General features: G+C 37.1%; 1 protein-coding gene across 1 annotated transcript in view; it reads left to right on the top strand.

The window, feature by feature from the left end:
* The window catches only part of CHAT (choline O-acetyltransferase), a 79,206-nt gene that overhangs the window by 30,458 nt on the left and 29,807 nt on the right, over positions 1 to 18,941 (top strand). Inside the window, exons 6-7 of the mRNA XM_051973824.1 lie at positions 9,852 to 10,021; positions 12,999 to 13,099. Of these exons, the coding sequence (XP_051829784.1) occupies positions 9,852 to 10,021; positions 12,999 to 13,099 (271 nt within the window). The remainder of the gene's footprint in view (positions 1 to 9,851; positions 10,022 to 12,998; positions 13,100 to 18,941) is intronic.

The following is an 18,941-nucleotide window of genomic DNA, read 5'->3' as shown; positions in this document are numbered from 1 at the left end:
CATATCCTCTTGATCACCACCTATTTATAATGTTAGCCCTAATTAGATTATCTTAAATCATTATTGTTTCTTTTGATTTATAGCCTAATATTGCATGTGACCTTGGAGCTTATAAAATTATATATCATTTTGAAAGAAAAAAATACACTCACTCCTCCTCTTTGCTCCATACAGGCAATTGATACAAGGCTGGTACAGCTGAAGACAGAGCTCTAGACTTCTGTGGTCATCATTTGAAATCCTGAGTATTTGTCAAGCAGATCATTTTAGGTTTGGAAAGTCACCAAACCCACTGATTTTAGTGGTGAGCATTGAGGTTTAGGGCAAAGTGATAGGAAACCCCATAGAGATCCCAGAAGGAATTTGAAACCCCTGAGTAGTGGGTAAATTTCATGCAGTGTCCATTGCCATCTTACCATGAAGGCCAGGCTGCTTCTGGTTTGGATATTTAATAAAGTAATTGTTCCCTGAGTCTGGAAGATAGCAGTGTCAATTTACAGCAGAAGGATGAAAGAAACAGAAAACCCTTACAGAATACACCAGTATTTCCTGGAAACCTGCCATGGTGATCCCTATAAAACACATATTTTTGAAGCAGATGCCTTCTGGGTTACATGATGTCCCGTAAATATTTACATCAACAGAAGCCAATTATAGCTGAGCCACTGCTGGCAAAGGTCCATAAAAAGCAAAGAAAGAGAGCTGGTAGAAAGTGAGACATAGATACCTTTAGTAGGACACAACATCATAGCATGGAAACTAATCAAGATGAAGCTATTATTTTATGGTTTTATGAATTTAATTCAGAGGCATGAATGACAACTATATGGTAAAATCCTTGGACAGAATAAATGAAATTCTTTATGGAATCAGTTCAGCATACAATTCTCGTAATATTATTATTGAATGCACATTTCTTCATATCTTTGGGAAACCAGGGTCTGAATGTCTACTTTTCCTGAGGAAGGAATGGAATTATGATTATATGTGCACTAGAAAATGAGCATCCAAACCAAATCTCCAGAAATCTGCATTTGTCTTTTTCTGAACTTTTTAAAAAGATATTTAGTATTACATGTATTATATTTTCCAGTGTCAATAGTAATCATTCTTATACCTGTCACGTAACTCGCACCTGTAGCTCTAATAAGCTGTAACATGCATAGTGGTTGTACTCTTTTAAACTCTTTTAGACAGATAGGCTAAACCAAGTTCTCGACATTTTATAAACCTTCTTTTGGAAGCTCTGGCTTTCTGAATAGGATAAGGACAAATGAGATCAAGTTAAGATGGCAAGTGAAGTGAGATCATGGACTTTTCAGAATTTTTTTCTTGCTGAAGATAGTATACTTAGTATGTCTTTTAGATCTCCAATACTATCCTCTCCTTCCTCCTGTGTGAACTTGCTCTTTCAACTATCCCTCTTTTGCATCTCTAATTTTCCCTTTCTCTACTATTGTTACTTCCTCCTGGCCTACAAACATGCTTACAGCTCCTGAAGCCTTAATAATAGAGTTTCCTTAAATCCCCAAATCCTCTCAAGTTACCAATTTGCCAAACTTTTAGAAAACAGCCTATACTTGCTGACTTTACTTCTAATCACTTATTTCTCAATCTTTCCTCCCCATCGCTCTATTGAAACTACTCTCTCCAATGTTCCTAATGACCTTCTTCTAAATCCAATTTCCTGTTCTTGTTCTTGACATGATGCTCTTGACCATGCCTTCCTTGACACATCCTCCATTGGCTCCCATGGCACTGCAATCCCATGATTGTCTGCGTAATTGTTTAACTCTTCCTCTGTATTCTTTGCTATCTCCTCATTATCTTTTTGCTTCTTTACCGGTGAGTGTCCTTGGCCCTATTTTCTCTCTCCATTCCTTCCCTTGATGATTTCATTAATTTCTTTGGTTTTTTTCTATCACCTCTCTGAAGACAATTTCCACATTTACCAAGACATTCTAAATTCTTCACCTCTGAGGATCAGAGTTTTATGTTTCTATTTACTTTCCAAATAGATCTACTAAGAAGTTTTAATAAAAAATTGAGCCAAATTCATGTTCAAAACTGAACTCAGCTCCCTAGATTTCTCCATTTCTTTTGTGATATCATCATTCTCTCCATCACCTAGAAAGCTAAAAACTTGAGAGCCTACTTTGAAACATCCTTTCCTCTCTCCAGTCAGATATCTTTCCATTATATATTAACATTAGCTCTTGTTTTCCATTCCCATAGAAACCAATGGTTTTTATGCCTTCACCTACCTCATTTGTATATAGGTTAGAGTGCTGGATCTGGAGTCAGGAAGATATGAATTCAAATCCAGCCTCAGACACTCACTGAATGACCCTAGGTACCTCTGTCTGCCTTAGATTGCTTAACTCCCAATGTTGTTGTGAGGATAAAAAACAAAATTGTAAAGTCCCTCACTGCTCAAGAATTTTCAGGGATTTCAAATTATTTGCCAAATAAAGCATAAATTCCTTATATTCGAAGTCTTGCATAATCTGACTCCAACCCACTTTTTCAGCTTTATTTTCTATTGCTCTCCTTCACCTATTTTACATCCTACCCAAATCGAATCACTCATGGTTCCTTATTCTTGTCCTGTCCTCTTCCATCTCCATGTTTTTACTTACATTATCCTCCATGAGAGAGGCAATGTAGTGAAGTAGGAAAAGTCAAGATGTTGTATTAAAATCCTAGATCTGTTCTTCCTAACCCATGTGGCTCTGGTCAAATCAGACCAATTGTCAGTTTCATGATATGTAAAACCAATGAGTTCAAATAAATGACCTTCAAAGTAATCCAACCATTTTTTATCTACCATCTTTGTTGGCGCTCCTTTATTACTTGAAGACCTTAGGTGTCATCTACTCCATAAAGCTTTCTCTAAGACCTTAAGTTGAAAGTAATAGTTTTCTCTTTAGCACACCCTTTCTTTATCATAGTTATTCATATATACATATGTGTATATATATATATATATATGTATACACACACACATATTATATATATATATTTTCTTCCCTCAATATTTCTATTAAATTCTAAGCTCCTTGAGGGCAGGGTCTGTGGTATACTCATCTTTGGGACCCATGTATATAGTGTAGTGCTTACACATACACATACTTAGATATTAAAGATTTGTGTTAATTGCATCAGTGTAAATAATTCCTGCATTGGTGCAGATTACACTTAGATTTTACAGCTTTAAAAATGTGCATCATTCTATGGCAAACTTGAGGCTAAATCTTTTCAGTCTCAACTAGGTTGATCCTTGGCTACCAAACCTGCAATCAGTCTTTTCCACTTTGTGAAACTTTCCAGAATTCCTGATTTTTGAGAACCTGGTATCACCTCCATGGCATTGGAAGAAAATTTTAAAGAAGGATATCCATAGAAGAAGCTTGACAATTTTTGGGGGGGTTCCCAATTGAATCAAGTTGAACTGGTAACTCCCAGTGCCCTTTTCCTCCTATTTCCATCCCAATACCTCTTCCCCAGCTAAGCCCTTTTCTTATAGTTATCCTAGATTTAATTTACATTGTTTAGCAATGGAGAAGCCTTTATCTCCTTGAGTTCTCTCCTCCTGGAATAATCATATTAAATCACATGATTTTACATCTCTGTCAAGAAGTACAAGTGCCTTAAAATAGAAAGCACTGCCAGCCCGTATTGTAGCCATCACTTTCATATCAATCCCCAAATCATCCCTTACTTCTCTTCAGGTTTAGAATCTCTTCTCTCCCCACTCCCTGAACTATTTTGAACATTAAGGTGCCAGTTTAGTGACATCTAAAAGATTGTTTCCTATGAGTTGAACATCAGCCCCAAAGGAGAACTAACAATACAGCAGAGTAATTGCTATATTCCTATTTATCCTATGGTTTTTCTAACTTCACTTTCATACAGAAGCGGAGGAAACCATTTCTCTTTCTAATTCCCCAATGTTGTAGTTTGAAGAACCTTTACTTTCCATTTGAAGCAGTCTCGTTAAATAATAGTCTCTGCTCAGAATTGAACTGGGATCACAAAACCCAAGTGGTGGCTGAAATCTTTGTATTGAAAGGATCATTTTTCCTCTTGTCACTTAATCTGGCTCTGATGGCAGAGCCGATAAGCCTGATATTACTCAACGCCCACCTCTTCCTATTAAGCAGTGGTTCTTTGGGAGAAGATTGATTTACCATATTAAATGGGACTCAATATGCCAGATGAGGGTGTAACAAGAAAAACAGTTCTTGCTTCATTTTCCTTTTTGCCTGCCCCTTGTTTTCATTATGCCTGGATTTTTTTTTCCTCTGGCCCAAGTCACGGTGGGTGAGTTTGGGTGCAGCTCATTTTCTTCTTTACATGATAAACTTGTCAGCATTTGACTGATCTGCTCCCTGTGCATGTTTGGGTTCATTTGCAAGGCCATTTTGCTTTTCCATTTCAGGCATGGAATTCAGATTTTTATTCTATCTGATTAAATTGGGACCCTGTCAAGCTTCATCCACATTACCAAAATTTGTGTAATGTTCGCTTCTGCCTATTAGACCTGGAATGCTGGGACCACCCCTAAGTTATTCATATCCCAAGGGGAAGGAAGGAAAGAAGCCTCCACCTTATTCCCAAATATGCCCACAGAATACCCTTCTTTCCCAAGAAGTCATCATGCTTTGTTTTTCTTTCCTATAAGGGCTTGCCCAGAACCCAATATATTGTCTGGTGCAGAAATGGTCCTGCCTTAATGAGGGTTCTAAGTTTACTGCAGGACCTTGACTAGAGGGACCATTGATATATTTGCAAAAGGGCCAAGAAAAGTGGCCTTAGCTCTCAGATGCCTGAAAGACTTGGTTGGACTTTGTCCTTCTCCTTGGACCTGGTTTTGAAGGGCACATAACTGCAGCAGGTCCCAGAGCTAGAATTTAATGGCTCATTACACTCCCATCAGGTCCAGGCTTGGCCAGGTTGTTATTTGCACATGCAATGTCAAAAGGAGTTCCCATCAAATACATGCTCTTAACACTCCACCTATACATATCCATTGGAGCCTAGGAATTCATTCAGCCAGCATGCATGATGCAGCTTGGTCCACTGCAGCAGCCTCCTAGCTGGTCTCCTTGCCTCCGCTTCATTCTGCAGATCACACCAGATTAAACTTCCTCCCATTTTTGCCATGTTGCCAGAGACCATGTCCTTGGAGACAGGAGACAAAGAGCTAAGAAGAACGTGACTACAGTTAGCAAACACCCTAAATTCCTGAGATAAGATAATGTGTGTCCCAAGAAATTGGTCATCTCTGCCCAGGATCTAGATAACAAGTATACCCCAGGATGTCAGCCACACCTGTGGTCTGACATTCTTTACATTGCAACCCCCCACTCAGAAATCATATTTAACTAGACCCTCTTCATTCATTAAACTGAGACCTTGCTCCACCTCAGCTCGTCTCCCTCCTCATTTCTAACCCCATCCCTTTTCAGGCCTAGCCTTACAGACAAATGTCCAGCCTCAGGACCCACACTTTGATGACCTGCTGGACGGGTCACCATGTCATTCTCCAGCTCAGGATAAATCTTAAGTGTCTTAGCCTAGTATTCAAGATCTTCTGCAATATAGCTCAAACCTGTATTTCCAGTTTTATTCTCTACTAGTTCTTAACAAAGACCGTTGACTTTATCTGCAAAGAGACTTTGCATTTCCTCGGTTCCTACGTCTCATGCCATCCCCTGTCTAGAACGCCATGCCCAATACCACATCTTCACCTACATGGGGGGAAGCAACATGTGTATCCTAGTCCTTAACCGAGTCCTGTGACTATGATTATGAATCCTACCAGGGTAGTACAGCACAGTAGAAAGAGCACCAGCTCTGAAATCAGATCACCTGGGATCCAGTTTCCTCTTCAAAGCTGACAACTTGGATGATGCTGAATAAGTCCCTTCACCTCTACAAGGCTGGATGGTGAAAGGGTTACAACCTTGGAGGTTCCCTAATAGATCTGTGGTCTTAAGATCCTTTAAGATCCAACACAAGCCTTATCTTCAGTGACAGTCCACATTGATCCCTCCTTCTATGAATCTGTGATGCATATCTCATCCATAGCTGATAGCTTGATGTTCAGTCTTATTCCTTCACACAATGAAATGATTTCATTCAATGGCCCCATTTTACAGATAAGCAAACTGAGGCTTTGAACTGTAAAGGAGCTTACAAACTCAGAGTCATAGAGTTAGTCAAGGACAGATCTAGCACTTCAACCTAGATCTTCTGAGTCCATGTCCAGTGTGCTTTCTTATATATCAGGGAGAAAGGACCATTAATAATAAACAACAAATTTTTAAATAATAATCTCTCTCATTTATATAAGCTTTAAGATTTACAAAGTACTTTAGAAATATTATCTATTTAATCTTTACAATAACCCTGATAAGTAGATGTTATTATTGTTCCCATTTTACAAATGAGGAAACTGAAGAAGACAATGGTTAAATTACTTGCCCAGTCTCACACAGATTATACATAATTAAGATTGGACTTGAATTTAGGTCCTGACTGCAGATCTAGTATTCTATCTATTGTATTAAATGCTATCAAATAGAAGTTCTTATTATTCCTAGTGTTTTCTTTGTGTAATCCATCTCTCCAACACTACTAGAAGCACTTGAGAGAAAGAACTCTGTCTTCTCCTCTGTTCCCAGGGCACAGAGGAAGCACCCAACACCAACTTGTTGATGAAAGCAGAGAATATGGCCCATGCTTTAGACAGCATTTAACAAAGTCAATTCATCAATGCTCTTTAGGTGTTTCCTATGCATAAGCCACCATAATCAACACCAAGGAGATAAAAATGAAACACAGCTTAGAGACTAGTAGAAAAGATAAACCATCTGTAGAAATAAATAGAATACAAGGTGGGATGTGTTAAGGATAAAAGAGTGGTCCAGATAAGGCATTACAAGAAATTTGAGGCAACAGATCACTTTTAGCCAGAAAGATAAGGAGAGTCTTCATTCCTATGAGAGATGAAATCTGAGCTTGGTCTTAAAGGATTTCAGTGGGCAGAAGTGTGTCACAGAAGTCCGCTCATGGGAGCAGCCCAACCAAATGGATGGAGATGTGAGAATGCAGACAGGAGAATATTTTCAGTTAGTCACCTGCTTTCAAAAGAATGCAAACTATGTCAAGGGGAATGGGGTGAAATTGGGCAGGAAAGGTAGAATATAATCATACTATGGACGCTTTGAATTAAGGCATTTATATTTTTTCCTAGAGGAAAAGAACTTAAGATTTTTTAGCAAAATGAACAGGTCTTTGCATTAGGAAGATTAATTTAGCAGTTATGAAGAATGGTTTGGAGAAAAGAGAGCCTGGAGGAAAGAAAACCAGTTAACTAGCTAATATAAAAATCTAGACAAGAACTAAACTAGAGTGGTGGCCACGTGAGCATAGAGGATGGGAAAAATATTGTGAAGGCTGAATCAATAAACCCAGGGCATTTATTAAGTATAAGAATGGAGGATGAGAGGAGAAACAAAAATGAATTTTTGTGTCCAACCTGGTTTGACAGGAGAATATCATCACAAGAAATAGGAAATTTGGGAAGAGAAGCAACTTTTGAGATGGAAGATGATGTGTTCAGTTTTGAACAGGTTGGTTTTAAAGTACCAATAAGCCAACCAGATGGAGATACCCTGTTAGTAGCTTGAAAAATGATTCTGAATGTCAGAGGCAATCTTTCCTGACAGTGAAGGACTAACCAGAACTCAATCCTCCATTTTGTGTAGAAATGACTCTGCATTAAGCCATTGGCTATAGAAGCCACTGAGGTTTGTCAAAATTGATTAATCTGGCTTGTAGAGCTATCAGTCCACTGAAACTACTTTCTCCAAGGTAGTCAATTACCTCTTAGTTTAAAAATCCATTTACTTTTTCTCATTCAGTTAGTCAGCAAATGTGTGCCAGACACTAAGCACTAGGAATAAAAATACAAGCAAAAAACCAAAAAACAAAAAACAAAATTTCTGACTTCAAGGAGCTTACTTTTTTTTTCTAATTCAAATTTATTTTATTTTCAATTCTGAATTATCTCCCTCACTCCCTGCTTCTTTTTGAATTGAAAAGGCAATAAACAAGCAAATAAATAAATGAATTTGTTCCAAATGTTATACTCAAGCAAAACAAAAAAACTGCATTAGTCATATCCAATAGCTTCCCATCTGTACTGAGTCTATTAGTGTGTTCTCTCTCTTTCTCTCTCTCTCTCTCTCTCTCTCTCTCTCTCTCTCTCTCTCTCTCTCTCTCTCTTTCACTTTTTGTCTCTCTCTTTCTTTTCTCTCTTTCTCTGAGATGGAGAGCATGTTTTATCATGGGTCCTTTGCATCTGTGGTTGGTCATTTTGTTAATCAGAATAAGGAATTGACAATCTAATGGGATCAGACAACACATGAAGGAAAGCTGGAAAGAAACGGATTAGAGCAAGATACTTATTGGTAGATGGATAGGTCAGAGTCGACATCTAGAGACAAAAGGAAATCACAAGAGGAATACCAGATAACTGGCCTGAGCCTTTCCTCCAAATAGAGGTTCAGGAAGAAGAGTGATACAGAGGCAGAAGGATGTTGCAGAATGAGGAGACCATGGAAGATGAGGAAATTTGCAGGACAAGAAGACAATTAAGGTATGATGAAGACAATGTCTAGAGAGTCTGAAGAGCCAGTATTTTCATCCTATTTGCAGGCCCAATCTTTTGATTCTGTAATACTACCTCAGACAACCATTAGTTGTGTGACCCTGAACATTTAACTTTTCTAAGCCTCAGTTTTCTCATCTATAAAATGGAGGTAATAATAGCACCAATCTCAGAAATCTGTCATGAGGATAGAATGAAATAAACCACTTAAAGTATTTTGCAAACCTTAAAGCACTATAGGAACACTAGTTATTATTTTTCACCATCCAAAAGCTAGCACCTTTGAGAAACAGAAAGAGAAAGAAAAAAAGAAAGATTGAGGGCTTAACACTACAAAAATCTAGACTGACAAGGATGAAGATCTAAAAGAATGTTGTGGCAATGTAGTTGCCCTTCCACCATTAGGGTTCTGTAGGGAATCTGCAAAGAAGGCACAGTAGTCTGGTAGGAAAGCTGTGCTTTTATAGGTCAGCTCCTTTCTGATACAGACTTGGCCTCCCACTGTAACAAGACCAACCACAAGAAAGGAAAAGCTGCATTGGGATCTGCAGCCAGTTGAAGATATGAACTTGATACTGAAGACATTTCTGTCCCAGGATTAGGCAGCAAAGATGGAGAGGGATGTTCTTGCAGCGGCTGGTAGACATCAGGACCTGGCGTTAGCAAAGTGAAGTCACAAGGCTTTCACCTCTCTGAGTCTTATTTATAAATAATTGAGTTATTAATCATTTAATTAAGAAATGCTAATTATTATAAATAATAAAAAAGTTGGACAAAATTCCCAAATTCTTTCCCAACTCTGACAATTCCATTGCCTTATGGTATTTAAGAACAAGATCAAGCTCCACTTGTTCGTGTGATGCTGCCGGGATGTTGGAAGTGATGGTGGTAAGTTTAATGACCTCTGAAGGTTAGAAGCAATTAACATAATCCTAGGGATGAAGACATGGCTCATTCTCTGTATCAAAGCATCTTCTGACCTTTCAAACTAGTGAACACACAATAATGACAGACTAACTGTGCCAGATGCTAGATGGGTCAAAAAACCCAACCACACCTCTGGAGAGATGGTACTGGATCTGACCCTGTTTTCTGCTGCATCTGGGGCCTTGAGGGTATCAGGTTTGGGAACGAGTATGATGTGCTGACCCGTCCCCATTGTCCCTCCCAGATTCCACCAACCGGGACTCTTTGGACATGATTGAGCGGTGTATCTGCTTGGTGTGTTTGGACGCCCCAGGAGGCATGGAGCTCAATGACACTAACATGGCCCTTCAGCTCCTTCATGGAGGGGGGCATGGCAAAAACGGGGCAAATCGATGGTATGACAAGTCCATGCAGGTAAGACTCCAAATGGGATTGCTGCTGGCCCAGGGTGGCAGCTTGATAGAGTAGAAAGAGTACTAGGCTCAGAGGACTTGGTTCAAATCCTACCTGGAATGCTTATTGCAAAGCACTTTACCTCTTTTCCTAGGTATGTAAAATGGATTAAATGGGCTCTGAGCTTAGATGTTCAAACTATATTATCTAATTAAATAGATTATTTTATTATATTATATATGTATGTTATTATAGAATATAAATAAATATAATTAAATAATACATCCTCAATTATCACCAATAGGGTTTGGCAAAAGTATATGTAATTAAGAATTGTTCTCCAAGGTGAGTTCTGTGGGATACTGGGTTCAGGGCAGTTTCTAACAAGAGCATTATAGCTCCCACCCACAGTTTGTAAGCTTAGTTCTCTTTCTTGTTGTCAGACTCAAAGTTTAGAGATATGACTCAGTTTTATTAATAATCTATTTTGGATCTATCTACATAATTTGTGAAGCTATTTCAATCAACAAATATTTATTAAGTGATTATTATGTATCAAGCACTATGCTAAGTACTAGGCATACAAATACTAAAATAAACCAGTTTCTGCCTTCAAGAAGTGGAATATTCTACCATATTTATACCACCCTCTAACCTTCAGTTTCCTCATGTGTAAAATAAGAATAATAACATTTGTTCTACCTATTACTCAGGATTGTTGGGAGGAAAGTATCTTGAAAAATTTTAATGAAAAAATTCAAAATGTTTGTTATTTCATCAGTAGGAATTCTCTCCCCCAACACAGTCTGCAATCTCTCTATGATTTATGAGGTAGACTATTAAGGAGGCATGCAGTGTTTCAATAATTTGCCTAGTCATACAACTAGTACATGTCAGAGTTGGAATATAAACAGAGGTCTTCCTGATTCCAAGCCCAAGACTGTCTACTACTCCACAGGGTCTCTCAGTAAACCTTAAGGTACCATATAAAAAATATTACTGTTACTATTCTATGACAGGTTTTCTCCTCTTCTTTCTTAATTCTCTGGAGTTTGTTATCCAAGTCCTTATTTACCCTACTTATTTGTGGTTTTTTAAATAATTTTACAGATTATGGTTATTTTTCCTCTTTAAAAATAGAATGCTGAGAGGAGCTTCCTGGTGATTTGCGCTTAGGGAAGATGCTTTGAGGACCATTAGCAATAGCCTTCATGACCTGACTGGGCTTTAAGCCTGGCTAATACAAAAAAGTTCAGATCTTGAACATTTTCTGATTGGATTTTAGGAGAAAGATTAAAAGATTGTTGAAGAAAGATGGACACTTTTTAACCATTAAAATACACAATAGGACTTTTGACACATAACAGAACTGAGGTAGCCCAATTAAAGAGACTTATTTACTCAATTTACTACAGAGTTGGGAGCAGAAAATCTCTTCTCTCTCTCATCTCAAGGGATTTCTTGCAACCTTTTTTTTCCTTTCAATTGTGAGTAGACCAATAGGGGGAGAGAAACTGAACCTGTGAGTTCATTGGTATGGGGAACTCCCAGGCAAAATAAAAATTGTCTACAATAACATATACCTTCTGATACCTTTCTTATAACCTATAGTCTTAGAAAGTTGCCTAGATCACGAGAGATGAAGTGATTTGCTCAGAAACATACAGCCAGTAGGTGTCAGAGATGGGACTTGCATTTAAGTCATCTTGGTTTCAGTGCTTGCTCTCTATATACTACATTTTACTGACTATACCAATAGGCATTTTTATTCAGCTCCTGCACATTCACAAGAGTAATGAAATTTAACTGTCAGGAAATTAGCTCCCTGCAAGTTTGAGTAATTACTATTTTGTCTTTTAAGTGCTGGTCCCAATAGAGTAGAACTAATTCAGTATCTTTAGAGTAATCTAGAGTAATAAGTGTAATAGAGAGTACAGAAAGAGTAATAGGGAGAATATCTTCCCTTTTAAAATGAAAACTTTTATATATATATATATATATACATATATATATATTCATTTAAATCACCATTAAACATGACCACAAAGCAGCAATTCCAAATAGTTATATGGATTTGAAGAAAAATACCAATGTTAAAAGGGATATATAGACATATCTATAGATATAGCTATAGATATATCCTTTAAGACTTATGTATAAAACTTCAAAATTAAAGACCATTTTCATTTAGAGCTAAAGTCCCCAAATGGAGTCCTGGCTCTGCCCATTGTGGGTAAGTCTAAGTTCCTTCTCCACAAGCCCAATTTTCATGTGTATAATAGTCTTGGATTTGGTAACGGGAAGACCTGTGCCCTAGGTAAGTTGGATAGATTCCTTGAACTCAATTTCCTCATCTGTAAAATAGGGAAAAAACGAGCACCAGCTTGACAGAGTTGCTATGAGAATCAGACGACATAACATGTGCTAAGCTTAGGTGTGTTATTATTGTTAGTATTGTTATATGTACACTATCTACCCTAATCATTCAGAGTTGGGATGACAAAAGTGCTTTGCTGGGAGGGTCATGCAGATCATGTATTCCAATAGTTTCATTTTGGGATGGGAGAAGAAGCAACGAGGTTAAACGACTAGCACACAGCTAATAAATGTCTGAGGGTCAAATTTGAATTCAGGTTCTCCTGACTCCAGGGTTGGTTCTCTCTATTCATTGTGCCACCTAGCTACCCCTAATTTTATTTTACAGATGAAAAAACTGAGGCTACACCTTAAAGGCATAAAGGAATTTGAATTATTATTATTGCTGTTAATTATTATTGTTGATTATTATAGAAATGGAATTGTTGGTGTGAGAAGGATCTTTTTTTTATTATTGTTTCTTTTGCTCTGAGACATATGGAGAAGAGTTAGTCCTTAGAGGTAAGTGGTGATTTCTGGCATCCTAACCCAGCTGACCCAAAAAGAGAATCTGCCACGCTACAGAGTCTGAAACAGTAGACATCATCTGGGCAACTTGTAACTTTCCCTATTTCCCTTCCAGTTTGTGGTGGGTCGAGATGGAGTCTGTGGCACGGTATGTGAACATTCCCCATTTGATGGAATTGTCCTGGTACAGTGCACCGAACATCTGCTCAGGCACATGTGAGTTTTCTTTTCTTAATAGGATATTGCACCTTAATGATTCTGCACTAATCTCCCAACATTCAGCCAAGAGTAGACTCTGAGAGCAAAAGAAAAATCAGCTATTCATGAAGCCGTGTTATATCATTTCATCTCTCATGTTCAGACAAAAAAAATCTACTGAGCTGAACTCTTGGTGATGAAAAACCAATAATGGTCCTAGAGAACCCATTGTGACACTTCTCTCCCTACTCAGTGTAGAAGGTAGGGGGTGTCTGGACAAATGTGGTCACCATGTAGTCTGCTGCTGTGGCTTAATTGTGTTATTGTCTTTGTTATCAAGGAGGATTCAATTGAAGGCGGGGAAGCCCGTGATATTAAAAATGGCCATAAAAAAGCGATACATAATCCTTATTTTTAAAAATAAAAGACCAGGGGGCAGCTAGTTGTTGATATCAGTTTAAACATGAATTTAAATAGAGTTGTTTAGTATTTAAATAGAGTTTATATTGATTTAATTTTTTTTCATTATAAGGTTTATAGATGGAGTATTGTCTCATAGTTTAAGGAGGTTTGAGGAAGCCTTCAGCCAGATCAGAGAATATTTTTCCAATGACTCCTATGGAAACGTAACTGAAGTCAAGAGGACCTAAGTTCAAATATGGCTCAAAAAACACTTCCTGTCTGTTTGACCTTAGGCAAGTCACTTAACCTCAATTGCCTCAGCAAAAAATAAATAAATAGATAGATAGATAAATAGATTTAAATAAATAAATAAATGGAATGAAATGAAATGAAAGAGCAACATCCTACAGCCTAGCCTAGAACACAGGTTGCATGTGTTGAAGAGTAAACAATCTAGAAAATATTTTAGTCTCTTAATTTTTCTGGCTTCTCATACCTATACTCCCTTCACTCTAAATGGCACATGCAATTGTTGATTGTTATTAATATATCAGTGCAAAAACTTTCTACCTTTGTTGTTCCCTAGACTGATAGACTGATAAAATACCCTCAAATTCATACATACACTCATACATACACACACATACATGCATATAATCCAATTAAATGAAATAACAAATATTCCTCCTTTAGCCCTATGTAGAAAGGTTTATTAAATCAATGGGAAATTATGGTAGGTGTTTAATTCTATGCCTATGCAGAGTAGGATTGGAGATTGTTCAATGGAAAAAAAGAAAGGAGTTAAGTAAAATGTTTGTATTTCATAGTCATAAATTATCTAATTCATCTCCCTCCCTTTGTTCTATTAAATGAAGATACAGTCAGAGATATTTTTCCTGGATCCACAATAAAGGATAACCCTGGACCCTGTCTTATTCTTCTTTGTCACTCTGTGTCACCCCACCCACAAAACAAATATAGGAATAACACTGGCTAGCCTGAGATAGGGTATTGACTTTTTTTCAATTTAACCTCTCTAAATTCAGTGGTCCTTCTTGGTCTAGACTATCTGAAGTAAGAGCAGTACCAAGGTTGGGGTAACTGGTTTTGTGCCTGGATGCCAATATTTAGACAGAATTGATGGTACTTGCCATCCTTCAACAGCAGAGAAATAACTAAGGTTTGCACCCATTAGAAGAGCAAGTGATTAAAATGAGAATATATCCCATAGACCAGATCCCAAGTGAGTTCTTGTATAGCTTCTGGCCTACAACCTCCACTCTAAAAAAATATATATCTGAGGTAAATTTTGCACCATTTGTCCAAATCTTCAGAATTATTAGTTGTGACAATTTCTATTTAAGATTCCCAGTTTTTATCATATTGATCTATCAGTTGAATTTGGAACAGCCAAAGAGTCCCCTTTCTTTGGACATTTAAGAACATATTTTGCTGTCCATGAATAGAACAAGCTCCTTCAAACCATTTGTTTTTCCTTCTTCACTGTTTATGTTCTCCAACTACCCATAAAATAAAGAGTTGTCATAAACTGTGTATTCTATCTACCTCTCATTTTCTTCTAAAGTTAAATTAATAAGAATAATCTCATTGGGCCTCAAGAAAGATAATATAATATTATTCTCCCATGCTATGCTTCTTCAAATGCTCTTCCCGTTTCCCTAAACCATATGTTAAATAAATAGGCACTATATTTACATATTTATCTTAGGGCCACAACTCATGATCCTGATTTTCCCTTAATCTTTTCCATCCATAAGGCAGCTAGGTTGTATGGTAGATAGGATTGCACTGGTCAGAAAAACCTGAGTTCAAATTCATCTTCAGATACATATTAGCTGTGTGACTCCAACCAAGTCACTCAACTTCTGTCTGTCTCAATTACTTCAACAGTAAAATGGGAATACTAAAAGCACTTACTTCATAGTGTTGTTATGAGAATCAAATGAAAAAAAAATTTATAAAGCACTTAGCCTGGCAGATAATAAGAACTTAATAATCGAATATTTGTTTTCCTTTTATGTCAAATATTTCTAGGAACTTACAAAGGAAGTAGCTCTTATCTCAAAAACAATTTTGTCCTAAGGGGTTTATGGATGATAAATTGAAATGTTGTTTCTGCCAGGAGTGTTTGAATTATAAAAAGAGACTTTCTCAAGACAATTCTTTAACTCACAGGAAATGAATCTGTAGTGGTTGAATTTTAGGAATTTGGCTAACTCAGTTGAGGAGATTATTTTGGGCAAGAGTAAGGAGCATGGCAAGATTGCCTAGTTAAAATGGTTTAGAGGTGGAAGGGAGGGTCTTAGATATCAACAGATCAAGAAATAGAGGCCCAGAGAATTGCATAAAGTCACATAGAGAGGAGGTGGTAGAGCTGGGATTCCATCTCAGATCTACTCTATCCCTCTTTATTGCCCTTTCCTATAAACTACACTTTCTATGAAATGAGAATCTAATAGTCAAATGCCATTCTGGCTGTCAGCCATCCCTCATTCTCCAGGCTTATCATGGAGAATGCTGCCCTAGGTCCTCCCTGACTCTGGGAGCTCTTTAGTGAGCTCTTCCCAAAACCTCCATTGAAACAAGGGTCCCAAACTAGTAATCCTTTATTATCTAGACTTAGTCACCATCTCCTCAACCACCTCCTTCTCCTCCACTCATAGGTTTTTAGCATCCTTTTATGTATTATCTTCCTGCATTAAAATATAAATTCCCTGGGTTATCTTTTTGCTTGAATATTTATATCTTTAGGATTTAGCAAAGTATCTGGCAGAAGTAAATGCTTGATAAATGCTTGTGGATTGACCAACTGACTGTTACAGATAATTGTCAATATGCATCAATAGAAGGAATTTCACACCAGGGATTCTTAAACCTAATGGAAGACTCTCCCTCCTCTACCCTTGCCTAGAAATATGCATTTCCTTAGCTCTGTAAGCTTTTAATAACTTTGTGTGTGGATAAGTTAGAGAGGTTTAATAGGTTTTTCTTTATGGCCATGTTTAACAGTCTAATTTGGAGAAACCAAAGACTTGCTTTTAAAGTTCAAAAAACACTTTGAGCTGATAACCTTTATAAATTATCAAATGCTGATTATGAGGGGCAGTTAGGTGGTGCAATGGATACAGCTCTGAATTCAGGAGGACCTGAGTTCAAATCTGACCTCAGACACTTAACACTTCCTAACTGTGTGACCCCAGGAAAGTTACTTAACCCCAATTGCTTCAGCAATAAAAAAAAAAAAAAACTAAGTATGAGTCAACTGGGCTGGACTATAATGTCATCTACTATTTTGACAGGATATTAGACTGGCAGATAAAACAGTATAGACTTCATATAACTGATTTTTGTCAAGGTATTTGACAAAATCATTTTTGACATCCTTGTGGACAAGATGAAAAGTGGTAGACTGAGTTAGAGTTCAGTTAGGTAGTTTTGGAATTGAATGAAAATCTGATTCAAAGTATGCTAATTAATAATAATTGCTATCAATCCCAAGAGAATTATCTAATTGAATGCTTTAGAGCTCTTTTCTAAACAATATCTTTATCAATAGCTTAGGATGAAGACAAAGATGGAAAACACTGAATTTTCATATTACATTAAGTAAAAAGTGGTAGCTACAAAAACTAGAGCCCCAAAAGATCTGAAAAGGCTGGAATTCTGAGCAGGAGCTAATGTTTAGATTTAATAGCAATGAATTTAATTTCTGCTTTTGAGGTCGATGAGAAAATCAATCAGCAAACATTTATTAAGCACCTATAATATGCCAACTTCTGTGCATACCAAGATATAAGTGAAGTACTTTCTACTCTCAAAGAGGGAGACCACACAGATACATACATATATGCCTTTACATTATAAATATAAGTGAATATAAAGTATATGTGCATATATGCTATATACACATATATGTAGGCATATGATTATGTATATGGGAGTGTGTGTGTGTGTGTGTATATGTATGTATATATATATATATATATATATATATATATATTAATCACAACTTTTGGGCCTCACCTTTAGTGGTAGGTTGATGAATTATCAGGGGTGACAGGTTGCTACTGACTGGTTAATGGGTTTTGCCCAACATTTCTCAAGTTCTAGTAGTCTTGAATTTGACCTGAGACAAACTCCCTTAAACTTTAAGGGACTTTAGAAGAAAAGAAGACAAAAACTATAGGAAGAAAGACACTGGGAGCCATTGCAAGCAGCTGCTGGGAGAATCAATGATCTGAAGTAGGGATAATGAAGACATTTCAAGAATGTACTAGACTGAATCTGCCTTGTTCATCAAAGCTGAAATAAGTGGATAGAAAAAGAATCTTCTCCCTTCTTTTCTTTTCTTTTCTGTCTAAAAGTTAAGATATATCAGCAACAAAATTGTTGGTGAGCAGCAAAATGGACCAGACTTTAAGTTTACTTAATTCACGGATTTTATATAGATGAAAGAGAAGAGAGAATTTCCTTTTTCAAAGATGAGAAATATTTGTCAATTGAGCTGAATTGGAGGCTGAGTCCAGTAGAGCAATGTGAGAAGAGTGGGTAGCATTTGACTTTTGCAAGCTCTGTAAAAATACTTGAAATATCCTTTGATTTTTTTCTCTTTTAGGAAAAGAAGGCAGCAAAGCAAAAGCATTATGACACAGGGGAACAAAAAACACTGCTTTTGTAAGAGTTACCTAAAGCTTTTCCTCCATGTTTCAAAGTCTCATCTTAGAGGGGAAAGGAGGAAGTGAAGACAATACACATGCACAGCAGACTAACAATGAAGGCATCAGCTAGTATATAAAATTGTTCATGACGCAGCATGGGTTGGAAATTGAATTCTTTTTCCAGATGTTTATTTCCTGTCTTAAATAAAGACCATGATAAAAACTGTGGGTTAACAACAAAATTACCCAGAATATTGCATTTTATCTAATGTGCAGCTCTATAGATGAGAGCAGGTAGGGGAACAGGAACATTATCCTTTCAGAGAGGAAACATATTTGTTCAGGTAAGCTGAACTGAAGGCTGAACCAAAAATAAAATGTTACGAGGAATATTGAATTTTCTCAAGCCTTGGTATCTGAAGATATCTGAAAAATACCCTAAATTTCTTTACTTTGGGTAAATGATGAAGCAATATGTCATAGGGAAATAAAAACTGATATTTCAATGAGAATGAGTTAAGACTTTCCAGCCATGATGCAAAACCTAACCTCTGAGGAGAGAGGCTAGTGAGGATGCTGTACATCTAGCAGTAAAGGTAGTTCAACTGTGAATATGTAGCTGGCAAAATGACTCCACCATAACAACCCAGTAATGCTTCTAGAGCTTAAACTCATTCACAAGCTCCCCCAAGTGGTTAGATATGCCACATAAATATAAGGTAAGTTACAGGAATGAAAATACCATCTGGGGAAAATCAGGGAAGATCTCATGCAGTAGA

Source organism: Antechinus flavipes, chromosome 2 (genome assembly GCF_016432865.1).
Source record: "Antechinus flavipes isolate AdamAnt ecotype Samford, QLD, Australia chromosome 2, AdamAnt_v2, whole genome shotgun sequence".
Classification (NCBI taxonomy): domain Eukaryota; kingdom Metazoa; phylum Chordata; class Mammalia; order Dasyuromorphia; family Dasyuridae; genus Antechinus; species Antechinus flavipes.
The sequence above is the reverse complement of the archived record's forward strand: the minus strand, read 5'-3'. Positions and strand labels throughout refer to the sequence as shown.